The following is a 21,253-nucleotide window of genomic DNA, read 5'->3' as shown; positions in this document are numbered from 1 at the left end:
GAAATTCTTCCTAATATCCAGCCTGAACTGCCCCTGGTGCAGCTTAAGGCCATTTCCGCTTATTCTATTGCTTTTTACTGGGGAGAACAGACCGACCCCCGCCTCACTACAACTTCCTTTCAGGTAGCTGAAGTGTGGCAGGACCACAACAAAGCTGCAAACACACCTTCAATTTCACAAGTCACTTTATTTTATGTTGTGCAGTTTTTTTGTCTAAGCCATAACAGTGTACTACATGCTGCTGTTTCCAGGCTATTTTTCCCACAATACTGTCACTCCATTAACAAAAAACATACATGTCCACTAACATTTTGAGGTCCTTGTTTTAGCCTGAAATCTGCACACAGGTTGCAGGTTGAGTTTTTGCAAAGTCATTTTGGCCAATGTTTCCTGAGATGTTCCTTTAACTGTGGGATAGTGGACAGCTGTTGTTTGCAACAATGGCATCTGAGGGGCAATTTGAGAAGTTCAGAGGCATGATCTTTCACTATCACCTTTCCTTTGCTTCTTACCATCTCTATCACATCTGAAAAGAAAAAAGAGAACACAGGTATTTGGACCATGTAACATCACAAATCACGTACGTGGCACTGCAGAATCTCCGTGTAATGCTTCGCATGCACAGCATGTCATCGCTGCATTCTAATTTAAACCAGTCACAAAATTCAGTTGACTTTTACTTAGTGTTATTCCTTAATATCTGAAATTCCATAAAACCTTTCACTTATCACAATACAATTTATTCAGGAAAAAAAGCCCGAAGCCAGAACCCATAAGCAGGATTACATGTTATGAGAAATACCTTTTCTAATATTACCTTGAGAGTTTAAGAAGTAGTCTGTAGTAAAAGAGTTCCAGTGCTTTTTGGTTTTCAGGGCTGGAGAATCAAAATCCTGGCTGATTACATGCAAATGTAGCTGACTGAAACAAATACAGTATGTAGGTAAGACAGAAGAAGAATGTTAATGCTCCAAGTTCTTTTGCAGTAGTACCAGCTAACCTGATTCCGCAGTCAGACTGCCAGCCTTATGGGTCAGCCTTACCATGTTTGACCCATAGTCCTGTGACAGAAGAAACGCAGTCCATTCTAGAAGCACTGTCTCAAGCGTTTCACTTGAACAGGCAAGGCCACTAGTCTGCGTACTCCATTGGCCCCTAACTACAGTCTATATTCCTGCTAGCTTCCAAAAAGGCAGAGATAGTGGTTTTATTAAATCAAAGGTTTAAACTTTGCAGAGTACCTGAATGGGACTTGATCAGCAACTCAAAGCTGCATCCAAGAAGTGAAGAACCACTTAGGAACACTGACTGCAATACCCACGCTGTGAGATCTGGACTTGGCTACACACGAGACTCAAATCCTTGCTCAGTATCAGGCCGGACTTGATAGGCTTAAGAGTCACTCTCTGATGCCAGCTCGGTGCCCTGGGAGCGGGGACGCTCTAGCACTTGGCCACTGGCAGCACGGCCTCTGTCGCGGGGACTGAGCCCAGGCGGACTGCAGGCCCTCTGCTAGGGCAGCCCGACAGGCGTTCCCCACCGGCCCCGCAGTGCCTGGGTAGCCCACCGGCAGGTACACAGCAGTGTGTGCACAGCTGCGCCCAAGGGACTTGGTCACCAAGCTCTTCAGGAGGATTAGTTGTTATTCAGCAATGCCAGATCGACTTACAGACTTAACCCCAAATCTGTGTAACTGGAAGAACAGGGTCTCCACCTGATGACTCATGCAGATCTTACCTCATACTGGGGATAGCATGGTAACCCAGTCTGAACTCCAGACTTGCTCTGTCAGGGCACTGTTCGATCATTTTCTGCCCAACTGCATGCATATGTTCCAGGAGTTCAAGATGGTCCCGCGTGACTGACTTCAGGCTTGAAATGGGGTCCCATGGTAAGATAAGCCAGTGGTAACGTGCTTTGGGATATTTATCCTTGATGACTACAGCCTTTTCATCTTTGTAAACCTTGCAAAACAAACAATTATATTTACTGATCGAAAGTTAAATATCTTACTCCTATAAGCACTATATTCAGCGGATTTTGAGGTGTTATCCATCTGCACGTCCCATTGTGGTTGCAGAAGTCCCTAAGCATACGTACGTGCTGCTAGTGCAACCGGGACTGCCAGGAAAACAGCCAGGAAAGATTACTAGATAGGGAGAAATATCAAGCAGCAGAGCATCCCACTTCAAGGAGGACTTTTGCTGGAACTAAGCTTGTCCAGGATATGCACCCTCTTCCATACCATGCACCAGGCAGCTATGGAGAGATGTTCCAGTATCCCTCTTTATACACTTTAAGGAAAAAGCTTTCTATTCTTACACAGCAATAAGTTAACCATTGCTACAGGTGGATATGAACTCTGCTGAAAATCATCTAAACCCAGATACCCGCAATGTCTAGGAAACTCTACTTCCATCAGGCTACATTCAAGCTTTGCAGTCACTGAAACAAAAAATCACAGCACTGTGCTCAATATAGAGCACGTCGGAATGCACTGGACTGCTTCTTCCTTCGCAGATTTCTACAGTGAAACATGAGTCTCAGAGGTGCTACAAACAGTGTGCTCAGCGCTGCAGACCTCTGCCAGCATTACAAAGACAAAACCATTGAAGTCTGAGCTATTTCAGTTCACGCTGCCCAAGGTGCTACTTTGTAAGGTCACTCACGAAAAGGAAAGATTCCTGCATACCATGCCCTTCCTCCCATCCTCTCTTTGTTTTGCCTCCTGCAACAATTTGATGCAGCTGATGAAGAGAAATAGCAGCAAAGCATGTGGACAACAGGGGGGACAACCTGCCCCTGGCAATAAAAATCTGTCAGGTTCTGAAGCAGAAACCGTGTGCTGTGTCTCTGATCTCTTAGCAGTGTGTCTATTGGTGAGTCATGGATGATGTCTTTGTCATCTTTGCTAATTATTCTCACGTGTTTATATACAGAGCTGATCAGTCTTGCTCTACAGGAAGGAAGATTAAAATTTTATCAGCACACAAATCATAGGACTAATTCTTTCAGCAGCAAGACTAGTTGATGCCGTCGTGTTTTTATATACACACATTAGCATCTGCATATGCAGCCAGTGGGAATGGGATCATGATCAAGTGTTTTCAGAAGAAATAAACATTGCCATTTATTTAATATTTGATTAAAAAGCAAAGACAGGAGTTCCATTGTTTATTTAGTTCAGAACCATAACTAATAAAGCCAACCTAAGTCACAGTTATTCGTGTTCTACTATTCAAAGAATGGTTTTAAAACAAGCTTATCTTTTGGGTCCAGAAAGCACTGTCTTGCTAAGTGCTATATCAAATTGCACTTAAGGATGAAGGTTAGGCTTCATGTTTAAAAAGTAAGCAAGTATTTCAATTTCTTTGTCATTCCCCATAGAAAGACTCATTTGAAACTGACAACATTTTCAGAAGAATAGGCAACCATTTCTCCTACAGCTCTACACAGTTCAAAACTTTAGACTTGAATTAAAAAAACCCAAAACAACCAAAAACCAGGGACCATGGACCTTCTGATCAGCTATCAAGGAAACTGTTTTCAGCCTGAGGGTGACCATCACCTGAAGGGGCCTAGTGAGGCGGTGGGATCTTTGCCCTTGGAGATCATCTCAATTCAAATGGACAAAGGCTGGGGCAATCACTCTAAGTGGCCAGACTGAGTGACCTCCAAAGGTCTTTTTCAACTGAAATTATTCAGTGCTTTCAAGAACCAAGTTTCATGGGTGTCTGCAATATCCACCCTCCTGAACACTTCTCTTGCTGAGAATTACAAAGGGAAAAACACATCTCTAATGTTAAGATGGCCGTGCAGCAGTCAGCCAGCCAAAACCCAGGCTAAGTGGACCGAAGCTTCAGGTGTTACTCTGCCAGACAGTGGAATATTGAGGGACAGAATTCTCCCTGTTTTGGAGCTGAGCTAAGAAGCTTGGTTTTGAGGAGGAGTTCTCTATATAATTTGCCACAACTTAAAAATAAAGTAGGTTGTACACATGGATAGGGAAAATTCTCTCAGGGCTCTCTCAGACTGTAATAACAAGAAAGTGCATATACACTGCAGCCACAAAAGATATTGGTCAGATTTCTGTGTCTTGAGCCTGACCTCCCCAAAAGCAGGCAGCGGACAACAAAAAAACGGCTCAAGGAAAACCATTATGCAGCCACAGGAAAGCAGAGAGAAGGAGGTGCATCTGCAGAAGGCTAAAAGAAGCCACCCAGGAAATTCTTGTTGGCACAAAGAAACCAGGTGGAGGAGGAGCCAGGGGTCACATCCTGTCAGGTGGCACAGAGGTGTTGCACTTAAAAGCGCTTGCTGCAAACCAGGAAACTGCACCATGCCTGGAAACAAGGCAGTGCTGACTGCTGGAAAACAGGAACCTCCACTACTTGTTTAGCTTCAAACCACACCCCCATTTTGGCTGGTTTTCCTGAGGAAACAAAGCAACTGCACTGCTACTGCACTGCTCACTTCCTCTCCCAACTACCTATTTGAAATCTGTTGGCCAAATTTGACAGTGTAGAGAGCTCAAAGATAATTAAGATAATGACATTCCCCAAATCAGTATAGTAGAGACTCCCTAATTAATGCTCCTGCAGAGAGGGAGGCATAATTCCGCTCTTATGCGGTATGCCATTGGTTAATCAGATCATTAAAGTAAACTGCAGGAGAAAGAAAGAAAGCTCATTTCACTTTGTTAGACAGGAACTACCGTAAAGTACCAAGTGCACAGCTCTCACCTGCATTTTTGGATCTTGCATGGAGCTCTTTAGACCCTGACTCCAGTGTCCTAAATGTTCCTATAAAATAATTTACAAGATAATTAAGAACACAATTACAGATTTTAAAGCATTCAGTTAAGTACTTTCATTAGTATACAACAGTAAAGTAACAGCTTAATGACATCAATGGCAACACACCTGCTCCAGCTGACCCCACAAAGCTACTTTTGAAAACTTTTAACAGGATACTGTTAAGATTCAAAGCTAAGTCTTTGAAATATTAGAAATTTAACAACAGGGAGCTCTAGATCCGTTTGGATTTAAAAATTTGCTTTCACATGTTATGGCACAGTCACTGATTACTATTCATGATGGATTATTTGACTAAAACACCCTCTGCTTCATGGGTCACAAGGGCCAAAGGAAGTGCAAGGCTCCATTAACTATCGCATGCTGCTCTGCACAGAGCAAGGAAATAGCTGCGGCGTGTGGCCCTACGCTTAGGTGTATTTATTTTTTGACACTGTGCAAGGAGTGGCTTGCAGAAAACAAGGCCGGCCCAGGAAGATCAAGCCAACACTAGCAGGTATCTCTTAACTTGGTTACTGAACACCTAATAGAAGGTGCCTTGAGTGCACTTTTTTCAAAACAGGCAATGTTTTATCTGTTCAGATCACTTTACAGGCATTATCAATGATGACCTTCATCATATTCTTATAGAGGAAGACGTTAAAACATTATCATTGTGTTGACAGAGGAGTGCGAATAATCTTGTCTCCCTGCTCATACCACCACAAATCTGGCCCTAATATACTCCAGCCTGAGTTCACAAATGAAATAAGTGGTCAACCCACCACAACCTGGGACTGAAATTTTGTCCTGAGGGGTTTCATTTCTGCGCCTTCTCCTCCAGCAACTCCACTATTGTAGTTCCAGATGCACTAAGCTGTCTTTTATTTTGTCCATGTCAGCAGGGCTAAAAGCTCCTTTTCAAAAGATTTTGGCTGGTAACATTAATTAATGTAAACATGGTTCTACCGTAAGGAATGACCAAAGCAGAAGCAGGGGTAAAAAAAAGAGCAATTGAAAAAAAAAAAAAAAAAAAGACAGTCAAGTTGTTCCATTCTCTGTAAGCTTTTAGATAACCACTTCTCTATTTCTAACGCAGCAGATCTCATCTCAAGAGCCAGCACAGTATCCTTGTGTGACTCCAGCCAAACTGAGCTCACGTGGGCTGTCCTAGCAGAAACTGCAGCAGAAACCAGAGACTGAAAACCTCACTCACTATAAGCAAGCCCCTTCACACCCACCCACCCCTCAGCTCAGAATGGGTCCCAGGTAACTTTCTCAGGACCTGGGTGTCGTCAGGAGCAGAGTCTTTGCCTCAGCGCACGTGAGCTCACAAGCTCTGAACACTCTTGAGGATCTGTGTTGACCTGAGATGCTTCCCCATCAGTAGTACCCACAAAAGTAAAAGCCCTGATGGAGGAGACAAGCCCAGGAGAAACACCACAAGTACTAATACCGACACACTTGCCTTTTTGACCGAAGTTCCTTCACATGGAGATAGGCCAGTATTGCTTAGCTTGGGATTTGCAGTACTGCCTTGTGCATCCACCACCTCCATCTTCATTGTTTTTCTGGGCACAAGCTCTACATCATCATTCTCGCTGGAGACCTCACACGGCATCTTGTCGGTTTGTGTTTTCTCTTCCGCTTCTCTAGCGGTTTTCCCTGACTCTTCAGCAAATCGCACCGTGTAGGGGTAAAGTTTATTCACAATATGCAGAACTTGGCCTGGCTTCATTTTCACCTCTTCATCCTTGCCAATATTCACGAGATCAACACTACTTGGGTTGACTCCTATCTTTGGTAGAGAGAAAAGGGAAAAAAAAAAAATAGCAAATGATGTTGCAACTAGAATTGCCAACTACCACTCCACTGTCCTGAAATATCACTATGCTGGAAAGAAAGCAAATGCATTTTGTATTCACTGCATGCCCTCCCCACACCAACCCACTCTAGAGAAGTCCAACGCTGGAGACACCTGTCTATGGCCCAGTCTTGCAATCACAGCTGTCAGCACACAACCCTCAGGGGCATGGTGTCACAGGGACCCGACAGTTCTGTAGCAGCTGACTACAGAGTCACAGCAAGAACTATGCCACACTTTTCTCAAAAAAATTAACAACCTATTAAAGAACTGTTAAAATAATAACAGCCTTAGTAACAATTATTTCTGAAGAGTTAAGAGTTTTAACAAATTATTTCAGTCCAATCATCCCCAGAAAGTTTCTTGTTTTCAAATTATTTTACTTTCTCTTTCTTCTCATTGAAACTGCATTTCATTTTCTGTTTCTACCAAATGCTGTCCCATCAACGCATTTGCCTTCAAACACAGAAGCACACTCTTTTGGCTCATTTCAAGAGAGGAAGGAGTTCAGGCCCATAGCCACTGAGTTCACCAAGCACAGCCCACCGCTAACACTTGCAACACACTCTCTCCTGCGTAGGCAAAAGGAAAAGAAACATCAGGAAAAAAAGCCTCTCTGAGGCCCCAGAAGAATCCACTACACAGGGATCAGCTCCTTGCTCCTGTCTTTTTTTTTTTTTTCTTTCCCAAGCCAAATGTGATAACCCCTCTCCAGCCCACAGAAGACTGTGTTCAAACACGGTGACACTACCTGCCTGTTCCTTCAAGAGAGGCTAAACCTCTCTGTCCACCTCAGCTTGTGCAAAGTATAAACCAGTAGTTTAATGCTTTCCCTTTAATTTTGCATCTCACACTTTTACAAAACCAACTCTTGTTATTTATTCTAGCAGCAAGGTCAAATTTTTACCTGCCTCTCATTGCATCAGTTTACAGTTCTATGCAACTCTAAAATAATTTTCCCCTCAGAACAGTGTTTTAAAGACTGAGAAGTTACCTGAAGTTTAGCTGATAACTGAAAAGCAATACATTTTTCTCTGTCTCAAGCATAACTGATAACTCAAAGTGGCACGGGCAGCCTACAGTGACTGCTTGATAGAAGGATTTTGCCTGATCATGACAGTGACCCTAGGGAAATTAGGAGTCTCTGACTTCAGCAAAACACTTGCGGTTAATGTTTATGCGTGAAACAAGCTTTAGGAAACCAGCTCTTCCCTGGGACTGACAAATTCTGTCACAGAATGTTTCTTTAGCTTTGTCACTGCAATACCTGCCTCTCACGGTGCTGTGCCTCTCATCACTCGCTATTCACTGCAATGAAGCAGTGATTCCAGCCAGGATCTCCAGTCCACAGTTCCGCAGTGTCACTCAAGACAATTAACACTTCACATCCCCTGGGCCAATACGCTCTAACAACTCATCACTGGAACCTCGTGCTGCACACAAATCACCTGGAAAGCAACTGTAGAGCGGACAACAAGAACACACTAGCACCCACCACCAGAAAGTACTCCCAGCCCTGAGATTTCATCAACACCGTATTCAAATTGTGGCTAAGGCTGACTTCTGTGGAAAACTGTCCGAGAGATCTTCGCCAGATTCACCAGATGCTGGTGGGGTCCCTGTGCTTACTCAGCTCTTCTGGAGGCGTTCTGACAGAAGGTGTTACTCCTCAGCAGGCAGAACACATTGATGTGTTGTCCACCCATGCTGATGCTGCAGGCACACATACATGCCCTGGGACCTGAAGCCAGAGAATTTTCCCTTCATCTTATCTCAGGGATACTGGTCCTCGTAAGTATGAGAGAGTAAGCCTACATCCATCCAGTTAGTAACACAAAAATGCCTGCAGTGCTGTCTCACATCCCATCCCTTCCCAGAGGTGCCCACACCTTTGGCTCTATCAGCCATCAAAACAAAAACCTTCCACAACTTCCCTGTCCCACTAACAAAAGAACCAATTTAACCTTAAACGAAGGGCTGCCTCAGCTTTAGAAGTTTAAGGCTCAGGAGGCAGATCAGCAAAACCTCCCGAACATAGTGCCTGGAAGAACAGGTTGAGGATTCACAGCAGTATTCCCTGATGCTGCAAGTTTGTCTGTCTGAGACTGCAGCCGATTGGGAAGGAAAAACACAGATCCCTTCTGAGGGCCACTCGCTGTGCTCTCCTTGGTCACAAAACAGCTTCAGGCCCTTCAGACCCAGTGATCAGAACCATCATCTGCAGCATTTGTGGAGTTTGAGTACAACAACCATCCCAGTAAGTACCAGAAATATTGTACACCCATTTAAAAACATACCTGCTTAACTGTGACATACCCCTTGTTACAGTCTGCTTTTAACTGAACTGGAAAGAAAGAACAAAGTGTCACAAAACAGTGTAAATAAAAAGGCCAGAACTCTGCTGAACTACCCCTTGCAGGAGACACCCCTGCATTTTAAGATCTGCTACCTTCTGAAGCCAATCTCTGTGAATGAATGCGAAGAATACTTTGCCTTGTCCTCTGTTTCCAGGACTACAGGTAAAATGGAACCAACCCATACACTGGGCCATACCTGAGTACTTCACATCAGGGATCAGGAAAATTATTTCAGAACAAATGTGAAATCTGTGGAAGTCTTCTACACATGCTTGCTATTCTCACCAGCCCTCTGTGACAACAGAGCAAGGAGCAGGACTGTGTCCAGAGGGAAGAAAGATAAGGCAGGGAGGGAGTGAAAGGGAGTATTTTATAGATTGCAGGTATTTTTACATATTCTCCCAGTGCATCTAAAAAATAACAAGTCATATTAAAAATCAGTTGCTGGAAGACTAGAGAGATGAAGTGCCACTCACAAAGTAAGAATGCAGGCAGTGGAACATCACTGCAGGCCTGGGGACTCACGTTAAGGTTCAATGCCTTAGTTTACAAAGGTGAACTTCCTGTTATCAAGTGTCTCCTCTGATTTTTTTAGACTCTGAGATCTCTGTAAGTGCTTATAAAAAAAGCTTGATGATTTCAAGAATGAGGCAACACTGTGGGCCATGCAGAGAAAGCCAGTGACTGCAGAAGCTAGCCTAAGGAAAGCCTGCTTAGATTTCAAGTAAAGACTGTGATTTCCCATGTAGACCCTGCTCAAAGCAGGCTTATGAATGAGGCCAAAACATTGGTCCATTATCTTCACTGTAAATTAGCTCAACAGAAAAACTGTTTATTGATAAACATGAGTGCTTACTTGTATCTCGCACTCTTCATGAGTTTGGCTGCTGCTACATGTAGAAAGCGGGATTTGAGCTAAACCTTACCTTGCTGCCGTGAACACTTCCTATCCGTTATCCCAGTCTCTGGGCCACGCCCAATTACCACTGCTTCCAAGTGCGGCAGTTTCATTCGCTGACTGCATTTCTCTTTCCCCACGAGCCAGCACACACGCATCACTGTGCTACAGAGCAAAATAAACAGTATGTTACTAGCACGCAGTTTCCCAGTGGGTCACCTTCCTGGGGAATGGGTCCAGGAATTCTCCTCCTAGCCCATTCATTAGCTGAGTCAATTCTGCTAACTGGGTTCGTGTTTCTGAAGTTCAAGGCAAAACACAGCATTAACATCATCATAATCTAAGAGCAAGTTGCTGTTGAAGGGGCAATCCTATTTTCGTTCCTTCTACATCACCATACATTTTCACATCCACAGATCGTATGTAGGAAAAAATCAACTGGAGCAAGAGCTCCATCTGACAGAAAAGCCTACCCACAAAAAAAAAAAAAAGTGATCTGCTTCCCACTGAATCAAGAGTTGATCTGAGAGACTAACTTACCCACCAAAACAAAGAAAGCGGCAGAAGACAGAGAGGGCAACAGATGAGGGTAGATTCATCCAGCAACAGTCTGCAGACGGACCATGCCATGAAACCTGACCCTCAAGTTTACACCAATTTGACCCTGGGCAGCAAGGATCCCGCATCCTCGCTCCTGCGGGGTGCTTGGCGCGAAGTGTCCCCCCTCCCAACTCTGCGGCGAGCTTATCCCGGTGGAAAGCAAACCTCCGCCCCCAGCGCAACACCGGCACTGTCACACGCTCAACAACGAGCGGCTAGGCCCACCGGTCGGGACGGGCCCCCTCCACCGCTCACTACACAGCCCGCCTCAGGGCGCCGCCGTTCCCCTCGGTGCCCTCCCACCCGGGCGGGGACCTGACACACGGCAATGACCGCCACCACCGTGCAGCCGACGCAGACGGCCCGTGGGCGGCCGGGAGCGCCCCAGCCCCGTCAGAGCCCCGCCTGTCACCGCCACACCAGGGCGGCTACCGACCCTTGGCGGCGCCGGCCCGGAGGGGAGCCAGGCCCCGTCCCCATAGCAACGCCGGGCCCCACCCTTCCCGCGCGCGCGCCGGCCGCGCGCGCCGGCCGCCCGCGCCGCAGCCGGCCCAGCCAATCGGCTGCTGCAACGCAGCATCCAGCGTGACCCAAGGCAGACGCGGCGCGCGGCCTGGCGCAGGCGTCCTAAACCCGCGCGCTCCGGGGCGGAAGCCCGGGTTCGGCGCAGGCGCGGCGGCGAGCTAGGCCGCCAGCAGGCCTGCGCGGTAAGCCCGCCCCGGCGGCGCCAGACCCGTGGGGGACGGGGTGCCGCTGTGTACCCGCCTGCAGTTCAACGCCTCCCCGCAAGGAACGGCCCCGTGCCGGTAGCGCTGGGCGCGGGAGGTGCCGGGGGTAGGGCCTGCCCGGTGCACACACAGGCGGGACAGCAGCGGCTGCAAACCGACACGCGCGGGGCAGGGCGGGAGATACACCCCACCCCCACCCCCGCTCCTCCACCTTCGAGCATGCGCAGTTCTGTGCGCTGCCGGTGCACGCCGGGAGTGGCGGCGCGGGCGAGCTCGGCCGTCGAAGGGCGGCTGTGATTGGCCAGCCGCATTCCGCCTCCCACTCCTATTGGCTGCCAGCCCTCCAAAGCCCGGCAGCCGGCGGGGTGGGACTTCCGGAGCGGGGCGGTGCCGGCTCAAAAGCGCCCGGATGCGGGACCGGCTCGGAACTTTCCAGAAAAGTCGGGATCGGCGCCGGGCGAGTAACCGCCGCGGGGTGCGGTACCGCCCGCAGCTCAGGGGCCGCCCTCCGCCATGGTGAAGGAAACTACCTACTACGATGTGCTGGGCGTGAAGCCCAACGCCTCGGCCGAGGAGCTGAAGAAGGCCTACCGAAAGCTAGCGCTCAAGTACCACCCTGACAAGAACCCCAATGAGGGCGAGAAGGTGGGCAGCGGGACGGGACCGGGTTGCGGGGCCGGGGGTGTTGACATGGAGGGCGAGGGGAGCGGCCGGGCGGGGGAGAGGGGTGTTGTGCCGACAAGGGGGGCTCCAGGAGGGGGGGCGGGGGCCGCCGGGAGGGCGGGGGGCTGCGAGGGTGCCGTTCGGGGTTTCAGGGCCCGTGTGTCTGAGGCACGATGTATGTCTCTCGCAGTTTAAGCAGATTTCCCAAGCTTATGAAGTACTGTCAGACCCAAAGAAGAGGGACCTGTATGACAAAGGAGGCGAGCAGGCCATCAAAGAGGGTGGCTCTGGTGGTGGCTTCGGGTCACCCATGGACATATTCGATATGTTCTTTGGCGGCGGTGGGAGGATGCAGAGAGAGAGACGAGGTACCGTGCTGTCTTCCGACACTTTCCCAGACTTTACAGCATGATCGCTGTGGTAGACAGGATCAAAGTCTCTGAAGAGAATGCCGTAGATTTGTAAAACTTTAAATAGCGTTAAAATGAAGTTACAGGCTTGATCTCAAAATCGGAGATCTTTTTCCTAGTCCTTAACATCTGAAATGCACAGGGGAGGGCATTTGCTTCATACGGTGGTATTTGGTCTCTTGTGCATTGTCTCATGTTAATAGCTAACCAGATTTCATGTTTGAAGAGCGGAGCGTAACCCCAGCTGCTACTTGGCTGAATAGGAAGCAGAATGGTATCATACCTTAAAATGATTTTTTAACTAAGTTACCATAAATGTGGTGTCCAAATGTGAACTTGGTCTTTAACTGCAAGTAACAATATCTAAATATTCTGTGAAACCTTTTTCATCTCCTGTGCTGTTCAGTGGAATTGAGTTGAAGCTGCAGTAAAATGCTGCTCAGAAATTAAGGTCCAGATTAATCACACTCTCAAAGACTTTAGTGTTAGTTATAACTGATTAAGAGTGGTGCTGCCCCCATCACTTCTTATTGTAGACCTGCTGACATAGGGAAGAAAAAAGGGGTTGTATCAAAATGTTAGTGTTGCATCAAAAGTATTCCTAGTAAGCCAGAACTTGATATGCTTCAAAAATTAAGCCTGCGGTAGCTAAAGTTCTAGTTAATTCCTGAGCATAAAAATTTTATTACTCAATTTAGTTTCCAGAAAGTGCCCTGGTGAGAGGAAGAAAGTACTTTGCTGACTCTGGACAGTGTGTCCCATGTCCTTGCAGGAGACACATTCAGTCAGTTTGTTAAAGCTGAAGTTCTGTGTTATGAACCTTAAATGTCTAAGGTTCCACATATTTTGTTTCTGTTATTGTTTGTGCTTTCACAGAGGAGTCTGTGACTTGTTCTAACAGAGAGGTGTTACTGACAAAGAATTGTTGCCTAATTTGGCATCAGATAGGAAGGGGCTGTGGACCAATACCAGCAAGACAAGATAAAGCGTATAGCTTTAAATATGGGAAGTTTAGTGTTAATTGGAGACCAAGCTTTCGAACTTGAGTAAATAACCTTTTTCTTTTACAGGCAAAAATGTGGTCCATCAGTTGTCAGTAAGTTTGGAAGATATGTACAATGGTGCAACGAGGAAACTTGCACTGCAGAAGAATGTTATCTGTGACAAATGTGAAGGTAACTGTGAAACTGAGACTAAACACAAGCTGCTTCTAAAGCTTTCGAGGCTTTTTCTGGCAGTGCATAACCATCGGTGTCCAATTTTTATGCTTCTCAGGTCGTGGTGGTAAGAAAGGTGCAGTAGAATGCTGTCCTAATTGCAGAGGAACAGGCATGCAGATCAGAATTCACCAGATCGGGCCAGGAATGGTGCAACAAATCCAGTCCGTGTGTATGGAGTGTCAGGGGCACGGGGAGCGTATCAGCCCCAAGGACCGGTGTAAGAGCTGCACCGGCAGAAAAATTGTTAGAGAGAAGAAGATACTAGAAGTTCACATTGACAAAGGTGAGGTGTCTTACTGAGATGAGGTGTTGAACTCGGGTGTACTGACTGACTTTGCAGCACTAAAGCAGAAGCTTTAGCAAATGCATGGTGTTGATCTGGTGAGTAACACCGCGGAATACATATACAGTAACATTGCCTGTTGCTGCCTTTAAAATGTAGGAGATCTTTTTTTAAGGAAGGTTGATTGCTTGTGTGTTTGCATCTAATACCTGTGCACTTAACTAAGAATGAATTCTGAAACCTGCAGTACGGTAAGTGGTGAATTATTTTTGAGCAACCTTGTAAGCGTGAGCATTGATCGGGTAGCTGGACAGATTAAAGTAAAACTCAGCAGTTGTTGGCTCAGCTTACCTAATGAGTATTCGCTGTCTGTAGGGAAACGCTGCAGACTCCGATCACTTCTACTGTGCTTCAGTGTGAAGGGGAACCAGGTCTGCTATAGTAACAGGGTGCAGAGACAGTGCTAAGCCTCTCGTGCTTAGAGCTCTGTGTGCTACGCAACCCTGACAGCGCTGCTCAGTGCAGGTACTTTTTGCCTGGCAAGATGCAACTGCGCACAAGGATTTGTCACAGTGATGGGAGAACGTGACAGTGTTGAGTGACAAATGGATCTCTGTTGAGGAGGCTGCTCAAAGGCTGGTGGGAGAAATCTCTGGAGTAGTGCAGCTTGTAAGACAGAGCAAGCTGACAAGCACATGGCTTCTACAGACTTGCACCTGATTGTCACCTGCAACTGTTGCATGTGTAAGCATACTTTATGCAATGCCTGGATTTGTTTTTAACAGGGAAAATCTTGCAGTAACATTATATGTGAGGGCTAGTAGGGATATATTACTGACATTTTAAACAGGGAAATCCCTAAGAAGTGTTCATTTTCCTTCCTTACAGAAGGGCAGACTGTGAGCTAGCGTGAGGCCACTAGAATTTGTGGTAGATAGACTTCTGTGTGGGTGAAACAGCTTTCTTACATGACGGTTGCCGTCCTAGGGAGAGTGCTTCTTACACTCGGCAGGCACTGAGATCATGTTTCATAAGTAGCTCTGCCAGATATATTTATAAAACTGAAGAAGCCAATTGGTGACTTGCTCTCAAAATGTATTTTGTACCGTGTTTCCATTTTCTCTTTAGTACTTGTGCATATAATGAAAGCTGTTTTGATAACGTTTCCCTTGAAGACTTTATGTTGGCAGGCGGCTGTTTTGCACTGAAATTAAGTTTAATGAGCTTGAGTCATAGTTCAGGTTGGCACCACTAAAATCTGTTGGACATGTGAGTGGATTAAAAAAAAAAAGTGCTTCAAGGGAAGGTCCTGATGTTCTAATTTAAAGATCTGGACATGTCCTGGTACCAGCTTGTGCCTATACAAATATTTCTTATTGCCACTTTTCACTGTTTTTCACTGCTTTTTCACATCAAAGATGAGAAATGTTTGTTTGTTTTCTGCAATAGGAATGAAGGATGGTCAGAAAATAACATTCCATGGTGAAGGGGACCAAGAGCCAGGACTAGAGCCAGGTGACATTATTATTGTCTTGGATCAAAAAGACCACTCTGTGTTTACAAGGTAAGAACTTTGCAAGTCCTTTATGTTAACTCCTGAGATGCTTGTCTACGTGCTTCCATGGATACCACTCACCTTTTATCTACGGGAAATCTCAGTAGATAGGATCATGTGGCTCGAACATACTTATGGGTTTGTTTAGGTGGCCGCGGGAGGACTGAGGTGTGCAGGAATTTTGGTACAACTAGTCACGGCCATTTGTCTCCTAGTAGCATGAGGTATTTGTAAATGAGCTTTGGCAGTAGAAGGGGATGGAAGGCAAACAAAACAGTTACTATTATTAATACTTAAAATACTGAGATTGTGTTTAATAATTGTGAATATTTGTGATTATTTCCTTGCTTTTTCTAGGATAGCATTCCATCACTTCCCTCAGAAAATTACCATTTAGTGTAGGCAACTGTTTATTGCCCACTTGGCTTCAAAGCACAGAAAGCTTCCAGTGTGTTCACTTTTGCTCGGAGATCTTATTTATGACAAACTTAACTGAGTATAGCATGCACCGTTCTGACCAACGGTGGTTTCCCACACTTCATTTCCTGCCGAAGTGCACTGGGCAGGGTCATCCGTCCCATCTGTGCTTTCTTGTGAAAGCAAAAGTGACTCAAGTAGCATTGACCACGTCTCACAAAAGTATTTTGTGTTCCCGTGCAGTACTGCTTGGTGTTGCAAGCCTCCTTGTCTCATGTTACTGTTTGTGAAATGAGTCTGTCCAGTACATTTTGCTGTGATGAAAAGCAACGCTGCTTATCTTGCAGCTTTGTGTCTCACTGCTTCAGAGCAGTAACGAGGGAGTCAGTGGATTTAGAGAAAGCATTTGTCTCGACAGCAACCACTGACATTGTATTTGTGTAGAGGAACAGTGAGTTAGAGGTTCTTGGGAAACCTGCAGCTGGTCTGCCTGACTGTCCTGTACAGTGCTGAGCTCTGGAAGTTGGTGCCAGAACTCTGTGCCAAAGAACACTGAGCTCACAGGTTAAGAATCAGTTCTGTTTGCTTTGGATAAGCTTACTCAGCTGATTTTTCTTAACTTCCAGTGAAACCAGATACTGAATCGGCTATGCCAAAGGGACAGTCTGGGCCAGACTGTTTGCATGGTTATCTGGGACTTGAAGTCACAACTCTGCTGGCTTATTTTTGTCCATCTTTCTGTGCACTGTCTTCAGTTTTAGTGTCCTTAGATAACCCTTGATGTTACTGGTCTTGTGGGGTTATGCTGAGGTCCTGCTGCTCTGGGACCAGGGGAATGTTCCCCCCTCCCGCCAAGAGTCTAAAATTAAATTTTTGGGCAAGTCTTCTTCCAGAGACCTTTAAAACAGGGTGGGTGAAATGACAAAGTTCTTCGAGTAGGCTGGAGGATTTCATAGCCCTTCAACATGCAGACATTGATAGCCCTGCCATGCTGAAGTCAGAATAGACAATTAAAACAACGACATTAACTCTTCCAGATATTTCTTGGTGCTTTCTAGAAGGTGCTTTCATCATAACCCAGGGTGGCCATCACCTGTTCAAATTCACTAGTACCAGATCTTCAGAAAGCAAGTGTAACAGAATAACGTGGAGCTAGCTGATGCAGTTGAGGATGTATTAATTGACATAAAGGAAGGGATTAATTGTCCCAGCTGCAGTGTTTAGGAGGCTGAGAGAGAACTTACTCCTAGAATTGGGAGGGAGTGAAGTGAAACTGGATGCAAGTGAGCCATACTGTATTTATTTCTTTTCAATAAATGCTTCTACACTTTGAATGATCAGTAGCAGCTCTCAGTGGGAGTATCGTTCCTGTAATTGCTGGCTTGAGGTGCTGCATCAATATTCAGTGTTCTTTATTCAGTTGCCTGAACTTCTATTAAAATCATGGCCTTATTGTCCTTGCCAAGTTAAATACTGAAGTTTGGTATGATCTTTTTAATGCTTGTCCCACTCTTGACTGTTTTTGATTGGTTCTGTCTTAGACGAGATGAAGACCTTCTTATGTCTATGGATATTCAACTGGTTGAAGCATTATGTGGCTTTCGAAAGCCAATCACAACGCTGGATAATCGAACTATTATTATCACCTCCCATCCTGGTAAGTGTTGGTTTGCTTTCTGCTAGAAGTCCAAGCATGCAGTGAATGTAAGCTGGAAATTTAAAGGAACAGAAGCATCCCATCTTGATGTACAAGGGATGTGTGCTCGTATCAAGCTTTTTTTTTTCCTAGTCTTTGCAAGTACGAATCTTTAAACAAAAAATGGTTTTTATATAGCAGTCAGCAGTAACTTTCTCCTTGCGCAATATAGTAACAGACCTTACCTCATGGACATACTTGTATCCCGAGGATACCTCATGAGAACTGGAGGCTGTGGGTCTCTGAAAACCACTTTTTCAGCCTTGGAACTGATGGATCCCTTAATAAATTTGTAAGTATGCTTCCTGTGGGAAGCATAACAAGGTTACAAGAATGTAACGTAGATGTCAACCTGCTTTTCTACTCACAAGTTACCAGGCAGTAAGTCCCTATTAGACTACTATGTGTCTAACTGCAGTGTAGAAGTTACATAAATATTGAAGGGAGTTAAAAACTAAACCCTTCCTTCCTTTTTTGGGTCTCCTTTTTTTTTTTTTTTTTTTTTTTTTTTTTCCTTCCCAGGCCAGGTTGTCAAGCATGGGGCTATTAAGTGTGTGTTGAATGAAGGTATGCCAATTTATCGTAGACCATATGAAAAAGGACGTCTGATCATAGAATTCAGGGTAAGTGAATGGCACTACCACGGCACAGTTCAGCACTGAATGTCCATCCAAAACTTAACCTCTAAGCGCCACCTCAGTCAAGAAGTTATACCAATTATCAGATATCCTGGCTTGGTATTTGGTTTTGACAATGGTGAGAGGTCAAACAGAATTACAGTTCAGAAGAAAGAGAAAACTTTGGAACAGTCTGTGCTGAAAGCACATTAAGTACCAGAATTTCTTCGGATACCTTCTGAATTTCCATTTGCTTGGCATGTTCTTTAGTTTCTATCATCCCATAGGAAGGATGGATTAGTAACTTCCCCTGTGCTGGAGCAAAGGAGTAGGCTGGAAAATGCTGATTCCTTCTCTGGAGAGAAGTTAATGCTGGGAGCTGGGGAACAGGCTTTGTCTGCTATGGTTTTAGAAGAGATGCAACTATATCGCTAGTGTTGATATATCCTGTACTTTGCTTCTAGGGTGATTCCAGAGGGCAGCCTCAGGCAAAGTAATGTCGGATAAGATGTGATTGGTTAAGTTGCCAGAGTTAGACACTAACTTTTTGCAAACATTAAAAAATAATCTTATGTTGTGTTTTGGATTTTGGCGCTTTTTTTAAAGCAGTGGGTTTAAGTCATCTGTGATGATAAAAGCTGACTTGGGCAGATATTTGACGTGTAGTGGGATGGAAAAAGGCCAGTTTAGGCAGACTTGAGTAACACCAGTTCTTGGTGATTTCAGGTGAACTTTCCAGAGAGTGGCTTCCTCTCCTCAGATAAGCTGTCTTTACTTGAAAAACTGCTACCTACAAGGCAGGAAATAGAAGAAACTGAGGAAATGGAACAAGTGGATTTAGTGGACTTTGATCCATCTCAAAAAAGAAAACACCACTATAATGGAGAAGTCTATGAAGATGATGAGCATCACCCTAGAGGCGGTGTTCAATGTCAGACGTCATAAACGGGCCAGGGGATAACTTGTGATGCTTGTTTTTTATGCATTAGTGGATGAGTGAAGGACTACAAGCAGTTCACCCTCACTTCCTGCTATTTGTTGTTCTATCCAGCCATAGTTGTTTCTAAAAGCATAAAGAAATAAAAGTAAATAATTAAACTGACTTTGCAATTTGTATAAAGCTCCAGGATGCAAGCTCAAATGAAGTTGATTGCACTTCACCCCTGCCTCTTGGTCAAGAAAACTCCCTCACCTGCTTGTCTTTTATTCCGAGCCTTGTAATTCCTGTGTGTGTGCAATTGCCCAGGCTTAAACTAAGATTCTGTGGTGTTCTTTTTAGGAATTCTAGATCTTAGACTCTGTTAATAAAGTATGCACAAGTACTTATAATTCATGGTAAGGTATAGTTAAGTTTTGTACCAATTAGGATGACATTTTACTGTTTTGGGCTTGTACTGGTGTTTGTTAAATAGGGACTGGCTCTAATGCAACCATGTAGTAGGTGAAGCTGACAAGGATGTGGTCAATCTTCACAGGCCCGTTAAAAGTCATGTGGTCCCCAAGCTCTCTTGAAGCTACTGCACTTAAGGTCAAATAGTCCCTTCCTTTGCCAGCTTTGGTCCTGACCCTGGAGCTGGCTGCAGAGCTTGCTTTGGTTCCTCGCTGGCTGCTGTTTGTCTGCTGCCCCGCACAACACTGCGTGTAGAGCCAGGGGTTGCTTGGCTGCTGCAGGAGCTTCCTTTGCTACCACGCATGAGTAAAAGCCTCCAGGCTTTATCAGCACACACGTGGTTTGGAATCTGTCAGCCTGCTGGCTTTTGAAGCTTGACTTCCACCTTGGTTACTGAGATATCACACCCCTCAGCGGTGTGCCATGGAAAGCAGTGCCAGCCCTGTTGGTGGGCATGTGTGAACCTGCATAAGAGAGAAACTTGCTGTCAGTGAATACAACCAACTGATGCATATAGGATGTTCTGAGATTAATGTATTGTGTGCATTATTTTAAGCTGACTCTTGAAAATTCTGTATGAATGTTCTAATTATTGTAGATGAAGCATTTCCAATATAATTACAAAATGGTTCATTGCCTCTTTTCTTAGACCAGATGTTGGTTTAAAGACACCACCCTCTTCTTTTTAGACAGCTATTCACAGAAAAATCTTAGCAAAAGAGCTTCTTTCAGAAAATATGCTGAGAAGACAGGTCCAGATTTAACCTCTAGTGTGGTAGTTTAGTCTTGTTCTACCATCTGGCTTGGGACAGCGCTTACGCTTTTCCTACTGCTTTGAAGCAAAAGTGTCATGAAGAGAACTCTTTTTCTTCCTGGAAATAGCTGGTACATGACAGTACACATGTTGGAAGCCTAATATCTGGAAACTGTTCGTCTTAGAAAACATCTCTAGCTCTTACAAGTGTTACAGGTTTCATTTTATAAAGACAGACAGCTGGTACCATGGTTTTTGTACCTCAAAGGTAGTTCCTGTTCAGGTACCTACAGAATAGCAATCCCCTGCAAGTTTCACTTACAGTTTCTCTTTTCCTTTCTTTTTGTCTCAGCAGGGATAAAATCCTGTAGGTAAAGTATCTTTCCAAATGATACTTGAATGAGCTCATCAGTGAGCTGTACAAATGTGACCAGCAGGAACCTTTGCTCTATCAGTAGGTCACTTTGTCTGAGTTGAGGGGAGGAACAGAAGGTAATCGTGCCTCTGGGGAGGGCTGAGGCTCCTGCACAACTGACTTAAGCCTAGACAGCACTAAAATAATGCTACTTGTTCTCAGTTCAGTAAGCACCCTTGTTTCTTTTTTTCCTTAACCGCTGGATCAAAACAGCAAGGGCAAACCAAGCTCAGTACAGTGCCTTGAGGATGACAACAGGACTGTCTTGCTTCAGATGACTTACATAAAAAAGACATTCCATAGCCATTTTTTCCCAGGGACGCTTGAGTTTTACTTTCACCAGAGCCATAATTGCATGAACACAGTTGAGGTAATGTGTCTGGTTTTGTTTGTCCTTGACTTCCTCTCAGGACCATGGTGGACAGTTCTGCTTTATGCTTGATGACACCACAGCTAGTCTAGAGGAAGGACCAGGTCTAGCTTCCAGGAAGGTGGCTGACCAGAAGCCTCCAGAAGCCTTGCAGAGCAGCCCAGGGAAAGACACTACCGCTAGTGCAGGGAAGGCAGCAGAAACACCACCAGTTTAGCATTCT

General features: G+C 45.2%; 2 protein-coding genes across 4 annotated transcripts; one reads left to right on the top strand and one right to left on the bottom strand.

Moving 5' to 3' along the window:
- Nucleotides 1–314: 314 nt before the first annotated feature.
- On the bottom strand, nt 315–10,475 carry APTX (aprataxin). The gene is made up of 8 exons (XM_009956160.2): nt 10,453–10,475; nt 9,941–10,077; nt 8,955–9,001; nt 6,262–6,591; nt 4,743–4,802; nt 1,738–1,964; nt 818–921; nt 315–526 (listed from the first exon to the last, which is right to left on the bottom strand). Exons 2-8 carry the CDS (start codon nt 10,068–10,070, stop codon nt 372–374), a joined length of 1,053 nt encoding a protein of 350 aa, XP_009954462.2. The 5' UTR covers nt 10,071–10,077; nt 10,453–10,475; the 3' UTR covers nt 315–371.
- A 1,188-nt stretch (nt 10,476–11,663) lies between these two features.
- Nucleotides 11,664–20,120, top strand: DNAJA1 (DnaJ heat shock protein family (Hsp40) member A1). 3 transcript variants are annotated; one of them, XM_086478953.1, is made up of 8 exons: nt 11,664–11,885; nt 12,094–12,271; nt 13,384–13,488; nt 13,589–13,816; nt 15,266–15,380; nt 17,330–17,445; nt 18,007–18,107; nt 18,828–20,120. In XM_086478953.1, exons 1-8 carry the CDS (start codon nt 11,754–11,756, stop codon nt 19,044–19,046), a joined length of 1,194 nt encoding a protein of 397 aa, XP_086335079.1. In that variant the 5' UTR covers nt 11,664–11,753; the 3' UTR covers nt 19,047–20,120. The 3 variants fall into 3 exon arrangements, with proteins under 3 accessions (XP_086335079.1, XP_086335080.1, XP_086335081.1); XM_086478954.1 differs by lacking the exons at nt 15,266–15,380; nt 17,330–17,445 and having other exon boundaries at nt 13,589–13,821; nt 18,012–18,107; XM_086478955.1 differs by lacking the exons at nt 13,384–13,488; nt 13,589–13,816; nt 15,266–15,380; nt 17,330–17,445.
- Nucleotides 20,121–21,253: the final 1,133 nt, after the last annotated feature.

This window comes from Leptosomus discolor, chromosome Z (genome assembly GCF_034619465.1).
Source record: "Leptosomus discolor isolate bLepDis1 chromosome Z, bLepDis1.hap2, whole genome shotgun sequence".
NCBI lineage: Eukaryota > Metazoa > Chordata > Aves > Leptosomiformes > Leptosomidae > Leptosomus > Leptosomus discolor.
The sequence above is the reverse complement of the archived record's forward strand: the minus strand, read 5'-3'. Positions and strand labels throughout refer to the sequence as shown.